Below are 17,731 nucleotides of genomic sequence, written 5' to 3'. Positions count from 1 at the left end.
TAAAATAAGATGAAACTCAAGAATGAAAAGATTGCGTTTTCGGATTTGTTTTTTAGTTATTGATAATTAAAAATTAGCCGAAGTATCACTGTGCGCGAGCAAACCTCCTTACACGAATGCAAGTAGGTTAGTCTAAGCAGCGGGGTGCACAGGGATCCTCAAATCGAACGATACATGGGCGGCAACTTACCTCGTACAAGACGCAGAGGAGATTATGACATTCGAAACATTTGTTACGATGTTTGTCTAATTCGTTTCAGTGTTGGCTAAAAGATAGGTGTAAGAAAACTTTACCTATTAAAAACTGAAGGTGATTGAAAACTTGGAAAAGGAAGATGACAGAAGAAGTTTGCTATTTTATCACTTTAAAGCTCCCCTTGAATCATGTTATACCAGACAAAAAATTATCAATCCACCCAGTAACAATGAAATAATCTAAGCTAAGCATGTTTCGTGGTTCACCCTGTACAAACATGAATATCTGTTGAAAAATATTGGTACAAATTTGACGAGTTCCAACATTATTTATTTAATATTATATTCTTTATATCGATCTTTTCATATTTTTAGACCAGCGGAGAATATTCAGAAAGTTTAGCATATTCATTTTCACTGGAAGAATATCCTACGTCGCACGAGAAATGAGAAAAAACTTGCTCATTTTATGCTTAAAGCACAACGTTACCATTAGATGAAAAATTCGGAATTCTGTTTTCATAAGTGTAATATTAATAATCATAACGCATATTTTAATTAATCTGTGAGGATATGATTTTTATTCTTATATTTGAAAGTATTTGTTTTTAACGACTTCGTTATGTCCTACAGAAACAACTGTGTACGTACAACGTGTAGTTTAATCGGAACACCAATGACGATGACACTGATGCAGATAACATTCCGAGATCTGTACGTAGTTTCCATTAAAACAAGTATGTAACGTATTTATTCCTGTATGACAGCCATGGAAGGAATTATAAGATTTTAATAATTTGTTCATTTTATTTCTACTGGTTCTGTTTCGCAGCCTTATTGAGTATTACTTAGAATTTATTGCTAAACTGACAATACAACTCATAAATATTCAGACGCTAGACAACTTACAGCAACAATACTTACATACACGAATGTACGTAAAATGTATCAATTAACGAGAAACTAATAGTCAAAAATAATGCCTATAATCTTCCTAAAGAATCGACAAATAATACAATTTAATTATTTGTTTAAAAATTGATCGACAGCATATTCAGTCGTATATCAACTGAAGCTTAGATGCTATGCCATAGTTGTGGAATTTACCTCCGCTGTAATATTGCGATAGAATTCAGCAGAACTTTAAACGTATCTTCTCTTCCTACATTACGTATATGTGTATAGTTCGTAAACTGTCAAATGCAACGTTTCTTTGCCTATGTGTGTGTTATCTTGCTACTCGAGAACCGTTGAATCGAATTTCTTTCCCATATAGGTACATTCTCGGTCAGGTTTTAAGCTATGTTTGGTTAAAATTGATTTTTATGGAGCCGAGCAGTGAAGATAAATGCGCGACAAGACGAGGAAAAAACTGGAAACGTACAGGAAACTGAATGCGCTGTGAAAACTACAAGGGATGATACATCAAGACTGTGTGTGAGAGATAAGTAGCTTTTTAAAATAGCAGTACAAAGAAGTCCGCGGCGGTCATATCGTCATCGCACAAAGAGAGTCTTATATTCTCTGGTGTGGGTATGTCAACGTGAACTGGCGCGAACACACATAAGCATTTTAAATGCGCTAAAACAGGTTATATTATTTGGAGAATTATATGGAGAATTTACAGGTTCTCTCGTAGCTAATATTTTAAAATGCGTGGATTCACGCCAGTTCTCATCGCGATACTTTTAATATGAATAAGTACAACCCTAAAATGCCTTTTACTTTATCAATCTAGATACGTTAAAAGTTAATAAACTTTTTTTTGGGGATATGTTAGATTCTTAAATTGAAAATGAGTGTGCGGCAACTGCATAACACGAAGATGAATTTATGTCAATGTATAGAAAGAACGACAAGACAGGTAATCAGTTTGTTCGCTTCTAATTAACAAATCAGATGCAAAGACGCTTAACAAGGATACTCGGGGTTGATAAATTCAACAATAGGAATTATCGCAAACGTTCATTGTGCAAGATTATGAAAACAACACAGACTAATATCACACTGGCCCAGTTATACTATTAGAAATAGTGGTAACTCTGATTTATAGTCGGACACAACGATACAGGGACTTGGGTCAATGTAGCCTATTACGGTTAACGCTTTGTAAAGTAAGTCGCGCTGCGGGAATGCGGCCAAAATAATGATTGTCGTTTAATAAACTTATTAAGTCGAAATGACGTGATCTGTATCGACAATAGTATCGTAACTGCAACCGATAAAAACTAGAAGATCGCGAAGTATGTCAATCAACTGTTCGTGTAGTCGTATTTTTAGCGAAATAATGAATGAAATAGCTTCTTCTGTCTAATGTATTCAATCGTGACCTACGGTAAAGATTGGAAATTATACATTACATTTTACATTACCTCTTAATTAATGTTCCTTTGAATAACAAATGACAAATCCATGAGATGTTTAAATGATATTAATCACGATTATAATACGATTTCCTTCTTTAAACTAACATAGAAGCATACTTATGTAAAGTATGTGAAAGTACTGCAAATAATCATTTTTTTTTTTTTCTGAACAAATATTCTAGTCATTAAATTATACATCTATGTAACAGAATTTCCATGTAGGTATTTTTGCTGAACTTTTGTGTTTTGTACCATGTGTATGACATTTGAACCGCTTAAAAAAAGAGTTACATTAAAAATAGTTTAATGGCAAGGAGATATGCCGATAGACTATGAGACGATAATCGATTAATTTTCGAATAGAGATAAAACGGATCGAATTCACGGGTGTTTATAATGTCTTATATCCTACGATTACGCTACTATTCATGCTTATTAGATTATAATGATGAAATAATATATCATTATTTTCAAGGATTGTATCCAGAGATCTATATAATCGGTATATACGTATATTAAAACAAATGTTTAAGAAAAGTTTTGAAATAAAATGTCATCTTGACGTCACATTGACGCTTAATATTAAGCTCTTAATATCAAATTTAATCTTATGTACTTTAAGGTGTCTTATATATTTAAAAGATAAAAATATAAATACATGAATTACTTCTCCAGTTTAAATATATCAGATTTTCTAATCTTACAGTGGAAACATGATAATAACGTCATTTTTCAAGTAATGTCACCTATATCGATCGTCCTTTTCATTTCAAGGTACATAAGGCATGTTAACAAAATTAATGCATATATTTAATTTTTATTAATGCAACGGTAGTTCAAATTTAACAAACGTTCGATTATATTCGCTAATGTTGCTTATTGTTAGAAGAAAATGAAATAAGCAGTGTTACATTTTCAAAAAAAAATCCTCTTCAGAGCTGATTATCCCACTTGAATATTGAACGGGAACGCTATATTATTATAGCATGATACGTCGCGTTTAATTTATGTTCTAATTCACGCTTTCGCAACATTCTGGCCGCAAACACATACATACATCTTATGTTAACCATCCTTGTATATTTACGATAACTTTATCAGATTTAATATTCCGTATTTTAATTTAAAGGTGAACAATCGTTACACAAAGAAACAAGGCATTAAATTTATTATTTTTCACGCATAAGAATTATTCTTCGCACATACGTTTACCCTAACACAATAATTTTATTTCAACAGGGATCTTATATCTCGAAGTTTCCGAAATATTAAATTTCCTCGAAGTTCTATGTATATTTAAAACTGTACAAATTCGTTTCTCTTCCAACATGATCTTTTTAACATGATTTTCCACGTTTAAGAAAGATCAGTATTATAATGTATTAAATTTACGTAAAAAAGAACTGTTACAGTATATTTGAATATCTTTAACCAGTTCGATCATTCTGAATATGCGTATAATATTTTTGCCAATATAATATAACATAAATGCCATTAAATTGCCATTTATTTTAACGACAGATTATTCTACTAGGTATTATTTCTTACTACGGAAAAATGTGCGTTGTTAATAAATGAAGGGTTTACGGGAAAAAAAGGAGAATACCAAGTTTTAGCGTTCTTTAGAGAACGAAAATTTACTTTTCGATATATAATGTCACACCTTTGTATTTTTTCATAGATATTATATCGAAATAAAACGTTTCATTCTTCGTTTTATCCTACATCATTTTCAACTTTTATTTATAATTTTTTTTATGTTAAGCAATATATAACGCGTTAAACTGTACAAAATGAAAAGTACGTTGCACGCTTCAATTTCCTATAGCTGCCGTAAAACTGGGAAAATTAAAATTTAAATTAATACGGCCAGTGTGACAAAGAGCGCGCGCTGCCCCCTTTTCTCCGTTGGTCCTCTAAAAGTAAAATTCGTATTATTTTATTTATAATTCTGTCGCACGTACATATAGAATGTAGCTGGCAAGATAATTATAAAAATTGTTAGAAAAATGATTTCTTTTTATTTTATAAGGCGTAAAAACTCTGTTTATCTCTTATTGCCCTCGTTTTTATTATACGCGAAAGCACTGCGGATAAAATTAAAAGCATATTTAACAGAAGAAAATAAGTGGCGTGCGTACTCGATCATCGCAATAAAAGACACATGCAGTTTCTTAGTAAAGGGTGATGACCTCTCCATTTCGTAAAACGGATCTAGGATGAAATAGACATATACGTACAAAAGAAGCGATATGTAACTACTGACTTTCCTTCACAATCGTGTTGAAACAAGTGGTACGTCAATTTTGAATTACGTTTGCTAACATATTCTCGTTTTTTCTTTCTAGTTGTTAAACGTAATAGTTAAAACGAGCTAAAAACAATATTTTCTCGTCATTCAGAGGAAACAAAGATTTTCAAGTAACGGCATTAGGATTGTATAATGACGGTATTTCTATAAATCGTGTGAATGTTAAATTCGAACAAAAGAGAATGACATTTCCAATTTCATATAATTAAGATATCTTTGAAAATGAAAAAATGTCCCTTGTGTGACTCAAACAATTCCAAAGTTACAAAACGTCTTAAGCTCGAACGAGTATGGACACATGTACGTAAAGTTAATAATTAATTTAACGAACGTTGCTTGATTTCGTCATTCTTCGTGATAGCGTTTCACCCCTGTGTGTTGGCGTGAATGCGAAGGAAAGAAGAAGATCGCGGTTTCCGATGAGAAACACAAGAGGACAGAAGAGAAAAATGACATGGAAGGAAAGGGATCAAAGAGAAGGGATGAGATCGAACGAATACAGTGGGAGGACCGCATGTAGATCGTAAAACGGAGGATGATGACCTCCCCTGAGTTACAAAGCATCTGCTAAATAAATGATACGCCAGTTGTCGTAAGTCTAGTTGTCCTCAGCTTCAGACGAAGACGAGTTGGCTCTAGGATCACGTTACTGGCTATCGTCATAGTTGCTCATGGGGCCGAAGGCCCTTCGGTTAGCCGCGGCGTTCGCCGTCATCCAACTTCTTTTGCCGCAGGTTCATTCCATACGGACCAAACTCAGGAAACAACGGTCCAAGCCGCTGCAAGCTCAACAAGCCGCCAATGGTGAATACGATTACGACTATTACGAGGGTTACGATGACTACGATGATAGAAATGGTGAATATTATACTTAAACTTATTTTTTCCTACCCTTCTTATAATATATATACAAACTATATTTACGTGGATAGGACAGAATCGTGCATCGAGCTATATCTATGTTAACTTACAAATACTTGACACAATTTATTCGAATTAATTTAATCCCTTTAGCAAGTGCAATAACTGCATCGTGTGTACCACTTTTTCATTTATTAAATCAGAGAGCATGTATTTTAATTGATCTGTTTTAACGGAGTTATTATCATAGAACGTATAGTTTGAAAAATGAAATATAATTCTGAGAATACGATAAATGTGAAATTGATCTTTGGCTATGTTGTTCTAATTCCTTTCAGAGTTCGTTTTTATATGAAGTCAAACATCACGGCGATGAAAATAAGAATATTATGGTGCGCATAAGTATCGCTTACTTTTTAAGAAACATACGAGTACAATACGATTCACGGTGGATTCAACTTGCAAATGGTTTCATCTTGTTTCGAAATTATGTCTGGCAAAATGAGCAGCAAAGTTTTCTTTGGATAAAGAACTTATTTCCCGCAACAGATACGATTTGCTAATTTGATGTTAGCTGTTATCTTTTACATTTATGAGTTTTATAAATGATCAACCTTAAGGAGCAAGATGATGCTATAGAAAAGAACGCGAAAGTTTATTCGTTTAATGTAATTCGTTATATTATCCGTTCCCTTAATTCTACCATTTTCAATCGTAATAGTGAAATATAGAAAAATTGATTTCTTAATGATCTCTGTCGCTTGTTTTTAATATACGTACATACATGTATTGTAATTAATGTAGAAGCGAATCTTTCTATGTGATATTTATGGGGATGAAATTAACATCTGTATCGACATCTGACACCTACGAATCTTTGCTCGATGAATTCGAAGCGACGCTATAAAGCTACGTATAAAAGCTAAAGTGCGTTCCTCGCATTGTCTGCATGTAGATTACATAGTTAAAACTGCGAGGCACCTTTGATCTCGTCAAAAAACCGACAATCCTTAGCAGTCTCGCGAGTCTGCCTCACACTGTCTCTATGTAGTTTAATGTCTAATCGCCCGACAAGTCCATATGATTCTTTATTTGCCAGAGACTTACGTTTTATCTTCTACGTAAATTATTTCAGCATCATGATCCTGAAAAGTAAAATCCGATTCATATGAACATGCAAATTCAAGCAAAGTTAATGTTAATGTAAAGTGAAAATTTATATAGTTCATAATTTACAATTAATAATAAAATGTAAATCATAATGTAGAGAAGCTCTTATGATTTTTCTCAAAAACTAACGAACGAGCAGAATTTATTTTATATTTTTGACTTATTTTTATACATAGAATAAATTTCTCTCTCGTTGTAACAGCTACTTTGTCATATCTTGCAGAAAATTTAATACATTTATACAATGGTAAGTGATTCCAATTTTTAGGTTTGATAAGTGTAATAATTCTGTAAACTTGTTATATCAATTTCAATTCCCTCGTGAAAACGTATAACACGTTCATTTCGTAGTATATAGAACACACACGGAAAACAATTCCTAATAGTGATGATTCTTATGCTGTTTTATGCTTTAGATATGCTATGAAATTACCTAACAGTTCTTCGTTATTGTAAGAGGTTATTTCCTATGTCGTTGCGAAGCAATTAAAGGAAGTATTAATAACCATGCAAGCAACACCGGAAGCTTTGGATCAATTACATTAACTGATAAAAATTAACAATTAAAATGTTTATTGTAGTCTATTGAGCGAAACGCATCTCGATGTATATTCCAGTCGTATTAGCTTTTTACCCATTTAACGAGTATTATAATATTTCCACTTACTGTCAAAACTGTTCGAAAATATCGAGTTGTCCGAGCATTCGTATGTCACGATTACCTGTTCGAGTCTATTTTATTCTTATTCTATAATTTTCTATTTTCTATTTTCTATTTTATAATATTAATATTTTATTATATACCTTATACAATATTTCTATTTTAATAATATTTCTGTTTAGAAACTACAACTACAACTGCGCCATCACCACCTGTTACGTCCAGCGTCAATACTGCAAGTACGTACAATATGTAAGAAAGCACCTGTAACGAGATACATATAGAAACATGCGTTGTATAAAAGTAACTAAGAAAAGGAATCATATATGACTGAATTTTCATAGAAGAATAGGAAATTGTTTAGAATAGATAGCGATGAAATTGTGTATGATTATAAAAAGTAACAAATTAAATATTAACGAAAGATTACGATATAACGCCGATAAGAAATAGTGACAAAACATTAACTACGTCATTTATATTATGTTATCTTAAGGCAGGGGTGAATTACCGACAGAGACATTGCAAACTTTCTACAGACCTGGACTGTCTACAGATGTACCAACGCAAGCGACAATTCGAACTTTCAGTCAAGGTATTTGATACTTTAATATGCGTATAATTTATCGACTGTAAATTCATAGTAAATATTACGTGCTGTCAAGTAATGATTATATTTTGTACTATCATTTTGTACGAAATGTTGGCATCTGTAAGAGTCAAAAATACGAATTTTCGTAAGAATCCGCAAGCTATTGATAATTTTTATCGTACTGTACATGATTCGTTTGTAATAACTCTTCATGCGCTAACAAGCATTATGCTTTCAACAAACTTTGCTTTTAACTAACAATGATGTACTGTGTCATTGGATATCAAACATATTTCTTATTATGTATCCATGATAGATGATTAAATAGATGTAATCATGTAGCTAATATTTTTTTAAACACTGATTCATTTGGAATGTCGTAGTCGGTATATTACCAAACGAAGTGCAAACAACACCAGAACAAAATCATGCAGTAAGTATGAAATTTAAAACATACTATGACGTTGTGGATATATATAATAATAAATGTAATTTATTTATATCGCTAGTCACCGACAGAGATTGTTCCTGGTGAAAGTAACGTGATTAGCGCGGTTGCTGTTCCTGGACCCAGGGTAAATATTATTACAAAAACATACATATTTTACATTTGTAACCGATATATCGTCAATGGCACGTATGTATATATTTTGTCATTAGACTGTGAATTCTTCATAAAATCTTTTGTGAAAAATGGGACGTAACAATATGCAATGTTCCAATAATAATTTTTATCGTCTTCGTAAATTAGGGCGAGCCTGGTCGACCTGGAGATATGGGTCGTCCGGGAGATGCTGGATTTCCAGGACACCCTGGATCTCCGGGAATTCCGGGACCTCCGGGGCCACCAGGGCCTATACCTGACGTAAGTAGCGTCATTAACATTTATTTCTATCTAAAATTTATTATTTGAATCTGATTATTATTAATGTATAAATTTATGATTAATACAGATAGTATAAATATTTAATGTAGATTATTAACAAAATGATGTTGAATATTGCAACGTACATAGCAGTGAATTATCGCTGTTAGTGTCAACATTTCTAATACTCTATCGAATATTAGATTTAAACTAAATTGTTATTAACAGGTATCAATGTATTATCAACAATTAGCTTTATCTCAAGCAAATCAAGATAAAGGACCGACGGGAGCAGCAGCACCTTTGTATGGTCCAGAAGCCTACTTACAAATGCAAACTGGTCCTATTGGACCGCGTGGTCCATCAGGTCATTATACTCGTTTTATTAATTATGTATTTCTATTTTTATTGTCAATTGTTAGACGTCTATTCGATATTTTTCAAATTGTAATAGGTCCACCTGGACCACCTGGACCACAGGGTTTTCAAGGAGTACGAGGAGAACCTGGTGAACCTGGAACTTTGGGTCCTCCAGGAGCGCCAGGTCCCAGAGGATTAGCTGGTTTACCGGGAAAGGATGTATGTATACATATTGATTAAATTATTAATATTAGAGTTAGATAAAAGTATATGTTATTGTTAGGGTAATACCGGTGAAGATGGAGAACCTGGTCCTCCAGGATCGGTTGGTCCAGTCGGACCAAGAGGTCTACCAGGGATGCCTGGTCTTCCTGGTGTAAAAGGACACCGAGGTTTTCCAGGGTTAGATGGTGCAAAAGGGGAACAAGGTGTATCTGGTGAGAAAGGATCCATGGGCGTACCTGGACCGATGGGACATGTAGGCCCGATGGTAAATATTAAATATTCATATTCACATAAATAAAACTAAATTTTGTAAATTGTAATCATATATTTTAATTATATAAAAACAATAATTTATTAGATGTTTAATAATTAAATAGGGCCCTGCAGGTCCACGTGGTGAAAGAGGTAGAGAAGGTCCTCCTGGACCTCCAGGAATTAGAGGAGTGGATGGTATTGCTGGGCCCCCTGGTCAACCTGTAAGTAGAATAATAAAGATTACAAATATAGAGTGGTGCAAAAGAGTCGCGAAGGAGTTTGAAATAATAATAAGTTAAAATATATTTGATTTAAAATAGATTTCTTTCCAAAAAAGTAAAATATAATTCATAGAGATCTTTTTGAGCTACGTGCAAAAAACTGTGATACATAAATGCCCACCATTTTAGCCTCACAAAGTTGAGTTATTTTAATAATATTTTGCATGATCTTTGTTAAAACATTTGGCATTAACTCCTGCATTTTGGTTCAAATGTTCTCCCTCGGCTGCCGAATGATTCTTTATTTATCTACATGCACCTTCACTTTGAGATATCCCCAAAGGAAAAAATTAGGAGCTGTCAAGTGTAGCGATCGAAAGAACAATTTGAATCCTAAATTTCTGAAGATTAAATCCCGAAAATGTATTTTGCCAGATGTATTTTAGAAACTCTGGAATGCAAAAAAAAAAAAGAAAAAGGAAAAAGAGAAAATCGTCTGTATAGTATCGACTATGTATTAACAAATGTGTAACTTTTATAGGGTACGGTAGGTAAACCAGGTTCTCCTGGATTTCCAGGTAGTCCAGGTGTAAAAGGAGATCAAGGAGCACAAGGACCAAAAGGAAGCCAAGGCATACAAGGCCCTCGAGGTATATTTTCTTACATTAGATATTATTTACCATGATCAAGTAACTTGAGATAATCAACAAACTACAGCATAAATAACATCATAAATAAAAATATCGTATAGTATTGTATAATTTGGAAGTAGACGACGAAATATCCTAATAGTACTTGTATACATCGCTGATAAGTGAGATTTTAGAAAACAATTTTCAATGTTGTTTTCAAATCAAGACTGTTAAATAAATTCGACTTTAAAATTAAATGACTGAAATTTGCATCGAAACATTGTCTACCTTTGACCTTTAAAATTATATCTTTAAGAGGTATAACATATTTCAATTCTCTTTCCTGCGTAGGTGAAACTGGTCGTCCTGGTCAACCTGGTGAATCAGGACCGCAGGGTCCCCAGGGAAAAGATGGAATACCTGGAGAAAAGGGAAGTACAGGAGCAGCTGGTTTAGTTGGTGCTCCAGGTTTCCCTGGAGCTCGCGGACAACCTGGAATACCTGGCAATCCTGGTGTTCCAGGAGCGAAGGGCATGCCTGTAAATATTGTTTTTGTATTCCTATTCTCTCATCTCTTACACTTTCAAATTGTGTGCTTCATCTTTCTTATTGCACTATATGTACCAAAATATTATAATTCGCAGGGACTTTCAGGTGAAAGAGGATTCAAAGGTGATAGTGGAGCTAAAGGTGATTCAGGAACTCCAGGACCACGTGGTTTACCTGGTCCTCCTGGGAACGAGGGTAAACGAGGAAAAAGAGGAATGCGCGGACCAATTGGTACATCTGGTCCTGCCGGAGAACGTGGAGCACCAGGCGCACCAGGTCTTCCGGGACCTGATGGCCCCATGGGACCCAAAGGTATGTCGTCATAAACGTCATAATTTGTCAAAATTATTATCAAAGACTCATTTTTGAAGAACATGCATTCTTAATTCTTTTTTAATTTCTGGACATGATCTTTTAAGTCTTATTTAAAACTGCTTTACAATGATGTATTAATAATTAATGTTAACATATTTATGTCAATAAAAATAATTTATATAATTTTTTGCAGGTCAGTCTGGAGATCGTGGACCAATTGGACCAATAGGGCTCAGAGGAACTAACGGAGATCCTGGTCGCCCAGGATCTCCCGGTTTACAGGTCTCTGTCCATAATTATTTTAAAAATACAGGAAAATAGCGTTTTATCAAATATTTACATTTAGAAAATTAAATAATAACGAATAAAGTTACATCTCAAATATTTTGTAAAGTTTTGAGGAACTAAAAGATATAATATTTTTTCTAATGATCCACGCTTAGCTAATTATATGTGCTAGTACTACAATTTTACTTTGTACTTACGCTTTATATTTTAAGAAACATATATTAGAATATCTAACTATGTTTTGTAATTCTCCTGATATTAGCATTTATAGTATTACTATCCTAACTAGTATTCTAATAAATAATTTAAATTATACAAAGAGAGAAATAGTTGAAATAAAATATTACAGGGCACACGTGGTTTAATGGGTCGCCCTGGTGCTCCCGGGAAACCAGGAAACCCAGGGGACCGAGGAATTCAAGGTGCTGATGGAAAACCAGGTGAACAAGGTCCAGCTGGATTACAAGGTTTACCTGGTCCAATAGGTCTCCCAGGAGAAAAAGGATATCCGGTATTAATATTTATATTTTTGTTGTTTTTAATATAATAATAATATAAGTATGTGAAATTAATATTTTTACGGAAAATGTACTCATTAAAAGGGTGAACCAGGAAAAGCTGGTGAGCCGGGAAATCCTGGACCACCTGGACCTAGAGGTGATACGGGAAAAGAAGGAGCACCAGGACCTCAAGGTTCACCTGGACCATCAGGAGTAGATGGTGAACGGGGACCTCCAGGATCTCCAGGTCCTAGAGGTTTTCAGGTATATTTTGAACGTTCAATAATATATAATGAACACAGAGTTATGTATTCTGAAGTTCATGTATCGGTCATTATTGCTTTATTCGATTCTATTGATAAAAATACGTATAAAATAAAAAAAAATTCACGTAGACCTTATCGTTATGATTATATCAGAGAAAATGATTCTAATAGACAAGAACCAATCAGACTTGCATATTCCACTCTTCCCGCTACCCAATTATTCAATAATGAATATTGATTTTGAAAATAATTGCTTTAAATGTAAAACATATTTATAAAATGGGTGTAAAAATAATAAAGGGACAGTATGATTTTATTACATAATTTGATTATGTAATTAGGGTTTCCCAGGCGTTACTGGTAATCCAGGAACACCAGGAAAAGATGGAGAATCAGGTGTTCAAGGACCACCTGGTCCACCAGGTATACCTGGAAATAGAGGTGAACGAGGATTTCCTGGTGAAAGAGGTACACCAGGAGGACCAGGATTAACAGGACCAAGAGGAGAACCAGGTGCACAAGGATTAGATGGACCTCCCGTAAGCATTTTTAGATATTTTACATGTTAATTTTAAATTTATTCAACATAAACTACTAGAAATTACTTTTCGCATAAAATTTAACACATTATTTGTTTATATGATTTTACATAAAGTGTTATATTTCAGGGATTACCTGGAGCAAAAGGAGATCGAGGAATTTCAGGACCACCTGGATTAGTAGGATTGCCTGGCTTACGAGGAGCTACGGGAGAGTCAGGCCCGAAAGGAGAAAGAGGATCTAGCGGACCGCCTGGCCCTGAAGGACCTTCAGGTTGTACATTACAAAAAAATTAACATACTTATTATCTTAAAAAGATATATAATGTACACATATTCTATTATAGGACGGATTGGAGAGCGTGGCCCACAAGGTCAAATTGGCTCACCGGGACCGCCAGGTGAACCAGCAGAACGAGGCGATCCTGGATTACCTGGACCTCCAGGAGAGGTAGGTGCTCCTGGCAATCCAGGAGAAAGAGGACCCCAAGGATTACAAGGACTGCAAGGCTTCCCAGGACCACAAGGACTCATTGGTTTACCAGGATTAAAGGGTGACCGTGGTTATCCAGGTTTAAAAGGAGATCAAGGAAATCCTGGTCTACCTGGTAATAATTAATATGTACTAAATGATATAAAAACATATCAAATTTTACATCTCTTGTAAATATACGCTTCTAACATAAATTTTACAGGTAGCCCAGGTGAAACTGGACCACAAGGTCTAGTTGGTTTGATGGGAGCTAAAGGAGTACGAGGAGAACCAGGTGCTAGAGGAGAGCCTGGTATTATGGGACCACCAGGAGTACCAGGAATCGTTGGTGCAACGGTATGTTTCATTTTATTATCGAAGAATATTGTTTAAATTACTATAAATATTAGAGAATATTTACTTACTAATATATTACATTATTTTGTTACAAACAAAGCATAAAATATTAATGTAATTTAACTAACAATTTTAAATCTCTATAGGGCCCGCCAGGCGCAATAGGACCATCAGGACCGCCTGGGTTACCAGGTAGTAAAGGTAATATTGGAGAAACAGGACGAGCCGGAAATCCTGGGCCTATTGGGAATCCAGGTTCACCTGGTGCAGATGGAAATAAAGGCGAGAGTGGTTCTCAAGGACCACCAGGTACTCCTGGTCCTCAGGGTCCTCAAGGCTCTCCTGGCGAAAGAGGATTACCTGGTTTACCAGGTCCGTCTGGACCAATAGGCGCTAGAGGAATACGAGGAGCACCTGTATGTTCAACTATCTCTTTATCTTGTGAAATTTACATATATCTACTTATATTAAATTATGAATTGCGAATAATTTATACTTTATTTAATGTAATATAACAGGGTGAATCCGGTGTACCTGGGAAACCTGGACCAGAAGGTCCACCTGGACCTCCTGGACAAGTTGGACCAATTGGACCACATGGACCATCAGGAGAAATTGGAGCAGAAGGGCCCAGTGGTAAACCTGGACCACCTGGAATAGCAGGTCGTCCTGGAGATAAAGGACCACCGGGAGCGGTAGGACAAACGGGATTACCCGGATCTCCTGGTTTACCCGTAAGATATAACCATAGTGTATTTTTTTATAAATTACAATAAAAAAATCTTAAATATAAAGTTTTAACAATGCAAAACAGTTATGTATATAGCTATATATGAGCATCATGTACACTTTGGTAACTAGGGACCACCTGGTCAAGCAGGTGCTCCAGGATCAACTGGAGAAAGAGGACCAAAGGGCGAAACAGGACCACAAGGTGTAGAAGGACAGCAAGTTAGTTTCATCATTCATATTATTTATGTATACACGATACATGATAATAATTTATAAGAGTTGTAATTAGCATTGGTATGTATTTTTATTGTGACTTTAAAATAACTGAAATAAAAAAAGTCAAATAATACCATTTCTACAATTAGGGACCTAGAGGGAAACCAGGACCTATAGGATTGGAAGGTCCTAAAGGTGATCGCGGAGAAGAAGGCCAGAAGGGTGCGAAAGGCCATCGAGGATTTACTGGTTTACAAGGTTTACCCGGGCCTACTGGTCTACCAGGGGAGAAAGGAATACCTGGACTTCCTGGACTACCTGGAAAAGATGGCGAATCTGGACCTAGAGGTAGTCCTGGACGAGATGGCAGCCCTGGGCCAATTGGATTAACTGGCAATCCAGGACCAAAAGGTCCTTCAGGTGAAGAAGGTCGCCATGGACCACCAGGTCCTCCTGGTCCTCCAGGGCCTCCAGGTCCACCTGGTGAACTTGGATTAGGATATGATGCTGCTTCTTTAGCTGCACTTTTAGGTGATTATTATAATTTTTCTAAACCATGAAATTACTTCATAATTTTATATTATACTCACTATTATTATTAAATATTGTTCCATACCATGGAATTAATCATATTATTATATGAATAGGACAAGGTCAAACTAAAGGACCAGATCCATTAGTTGGTGATGAACCACCTAGAATGTTTAGTCAAGACATGACAGAAGAAGAAAGGAAAGAACTCATTTTGAAGGCATATAAACAATTGAAATCATCATTCCAGAAATTTGTAAAACCAGATGGTGGAAAAAGTTCACCAGCCAAAACTTGCAAGGACCTTTATACTGCATATCCAGATAAACTTTCTGGTCAGTTTATAAATAGAAAAATAATGTTTAATACTACAACTATTTTTGTCAGTAATTCATTTTAGGAAATATGAATTTATTTACTGAAAATATTATCCTATCATAGGAGAATATTGGATTGATCCTAACGAAGGTGATGCAAGAGATGCAATTTTAGTGTATTGTGATGCTAAGAAACGTGCAACATGTTTATTGCCTAATCCTGTACGTTCCCCAGAAATTAACTATATTACTGATCAACCAGAAACTTGGTTAAGCGAAATAGAAAATGGAATGAAGGTAACAATTTTTTACTGTTGTTGCGTAATAGTATACATCTTCAATATGATGAATCAATTTATTGTTCTATATATTTTTAATACCCATAATATATAGATTACATATAAAGCAGACAGTAATCAAATTGGCTTTTTGCAACTTCTATCGAGACATGCATACCAAAATATAATATATCACTGTAAAAATAGCATAGGCTATTTTGATTCTGAACGAAAGACATATAGAAAAGGTATGAAATTTTTAACCTGGAATGATGTAGAATTAACACCACGTGGAAATCAACGTCTAAGATATGAAATGATAACTGATGAATGTAGAGTAAGTTTCGCATTATTTAAATGATGATTTGTTAACCTCGCAAAATATTTAACATTGAAACATTATAATATTTATGACAATGTCTTTACAGACATATAATGGACAATGGGGTAAAACAGTAATTTCATATGAAACTGATAAGCCTGTAAGACTACCTATAATAGATGTGGCCTTACGAGATATTGGAAAACCAGATCAAAGCTTTTCTATTGAAATCGGTACTGTTTGTTATGAATAATAAATTGAAATTAATAAATACATTTTTATATTATCATTACATAATTAAAATATTTTCTTTACTCAAACATTTCCATGTATATGTACATATATAGTATATGAAAATTTGAATTTTTTAACAGTTCAAATATTATAGTATGTATATTAGTTATTAGTTTTTTTATTTTTTAATTAATGACATAAATAAAATATTGTTATAATTTGTATATATTGACATAGATATAACTTCATATACTAAATATGTCAATAGTCACTCAATAATTTAGATGTTTAAAATAATTAGTCCTAGGTAATATATATATATCGCCTTTTTTTACATATTTACAAAACTATTTTACATATTAGTCTTGATGACAAATTAAAATACTGCTACATTTTCATGAAATAAAATAATGTGAATAATTAATGATTTAAGACATACATTTAATTAAATTTTTTATATAAAAGCCTGAAAATTATAACGTCTTTTTAATAAAAATTTTTATCTTCTAAAGTTTATATGTTATATTAGTGTTGCAATCATTATTTTAACTCTTTTTTATAAGACGTTTTATATTAGCTTAAACTTTTTACATGTATTTTGTACTATTAAAATTAAATACTACCTATTGCTTTCATATATTTTAAAATTATTAAAATATCATCTAATCTTAATTTTTGTGGATTTATAAATCAATTTACAAAATAATTTATATTCAATGTGATCGTACATCAAAATAATACAATCTTAAGTAATATTATTTCCCAAATCCTAGTATTTAAAGAAATCCTACGTTATTATGAACTGAGCTACGCTGACATATGTGTATATAAAAGTTGATTTAACTAATTATAAAATATTCATGAATATGGAAAAATTGAAAACAAGTTATTAAAGCCTAATAAATTATTTTCTTAAATTGATTTACTCATTTTTATATAACTTTCTGTAATTTTAAAAGCAGTCCCTTTTTCTATAATCCTTTATATTTAATAATAATTGTGTTACATAAATATACTAAATATGCATGTATTCAATTAAATTTCTCACAAATTATATTTAAAAAATTTGTAGAATTTCATTTACATATTTCTTCTAAGTAC

General features: G+C 33.6%; 1 protein-coding gene across 1 annotated transcript; it reads left to right on the top strand.

The window, feature by feature from the left end:
- The first annotated feature begins 863 nt into the window (after positions 1-863).
- LOC126867461 (collagen alpha-1(I) chain-like) lies at positions 864-16,693 on the top strand. Its single transcript, XM_050621918.1, has 28 exons — positions 864-5,730; positions 7,747-7,803; positions 8,061-8,159; positions 8,540-8,589; positions 8,666-8,731; positions 8,908-9,021; positions 9,250-9,388; positions 9,476-9,600; positions 9,665-9,871; positions 9,984-10,082; positions 10,624-10,732; positions 11,066-11,253; positions 11,359-11,575; positions 11,772-11,860; positions 12,216-12,377; positions 12,469-12,630; positions 12,974-13,171; positions 13,301-13,445; positions 13,519-13,779; positions 13,867-14,000; positions 14,147-14,416; positions 14,519-14,734; positions 14,862-14,951; positions 15,098-15,479; positions 15,596-15,814; positions 15,921-16,093; positions 16,190-16,411; positions 16,503-16,693. Exons 1-28 carry the CDS (start codon positions 5,544-5,546, stop codon positions 16,647-16,649), a joined length of 4,527 nt encoding a protein of 1,508 aa, XP_050477875.1. The 5' UTR covers positions 864-5,543; the 3' UTR covers positions 16,650-16,693.
- The last annotated feature ends 1,038 nt before the right edge of the window (positions 16,694-17,731 follow it).

The sequence above is a fragment of the Bombus huntii genome, chromosome 7, assembly GCF_024542735.1.
Source record: "Bombus huntii isolate Logan2020A chromosome 7, iyBomHunt1.1, whole genome shotgun sequence".
Classification (NCBI taxonomy): Eukaryota; Metazoa; Arthropoda; class Insecta; order Hymenoptera; family Apidae; genus Bombus; species Bombus huntii.
This window is presented reverse-complemented; position numbering and strand designations above follow the sequence as displayed.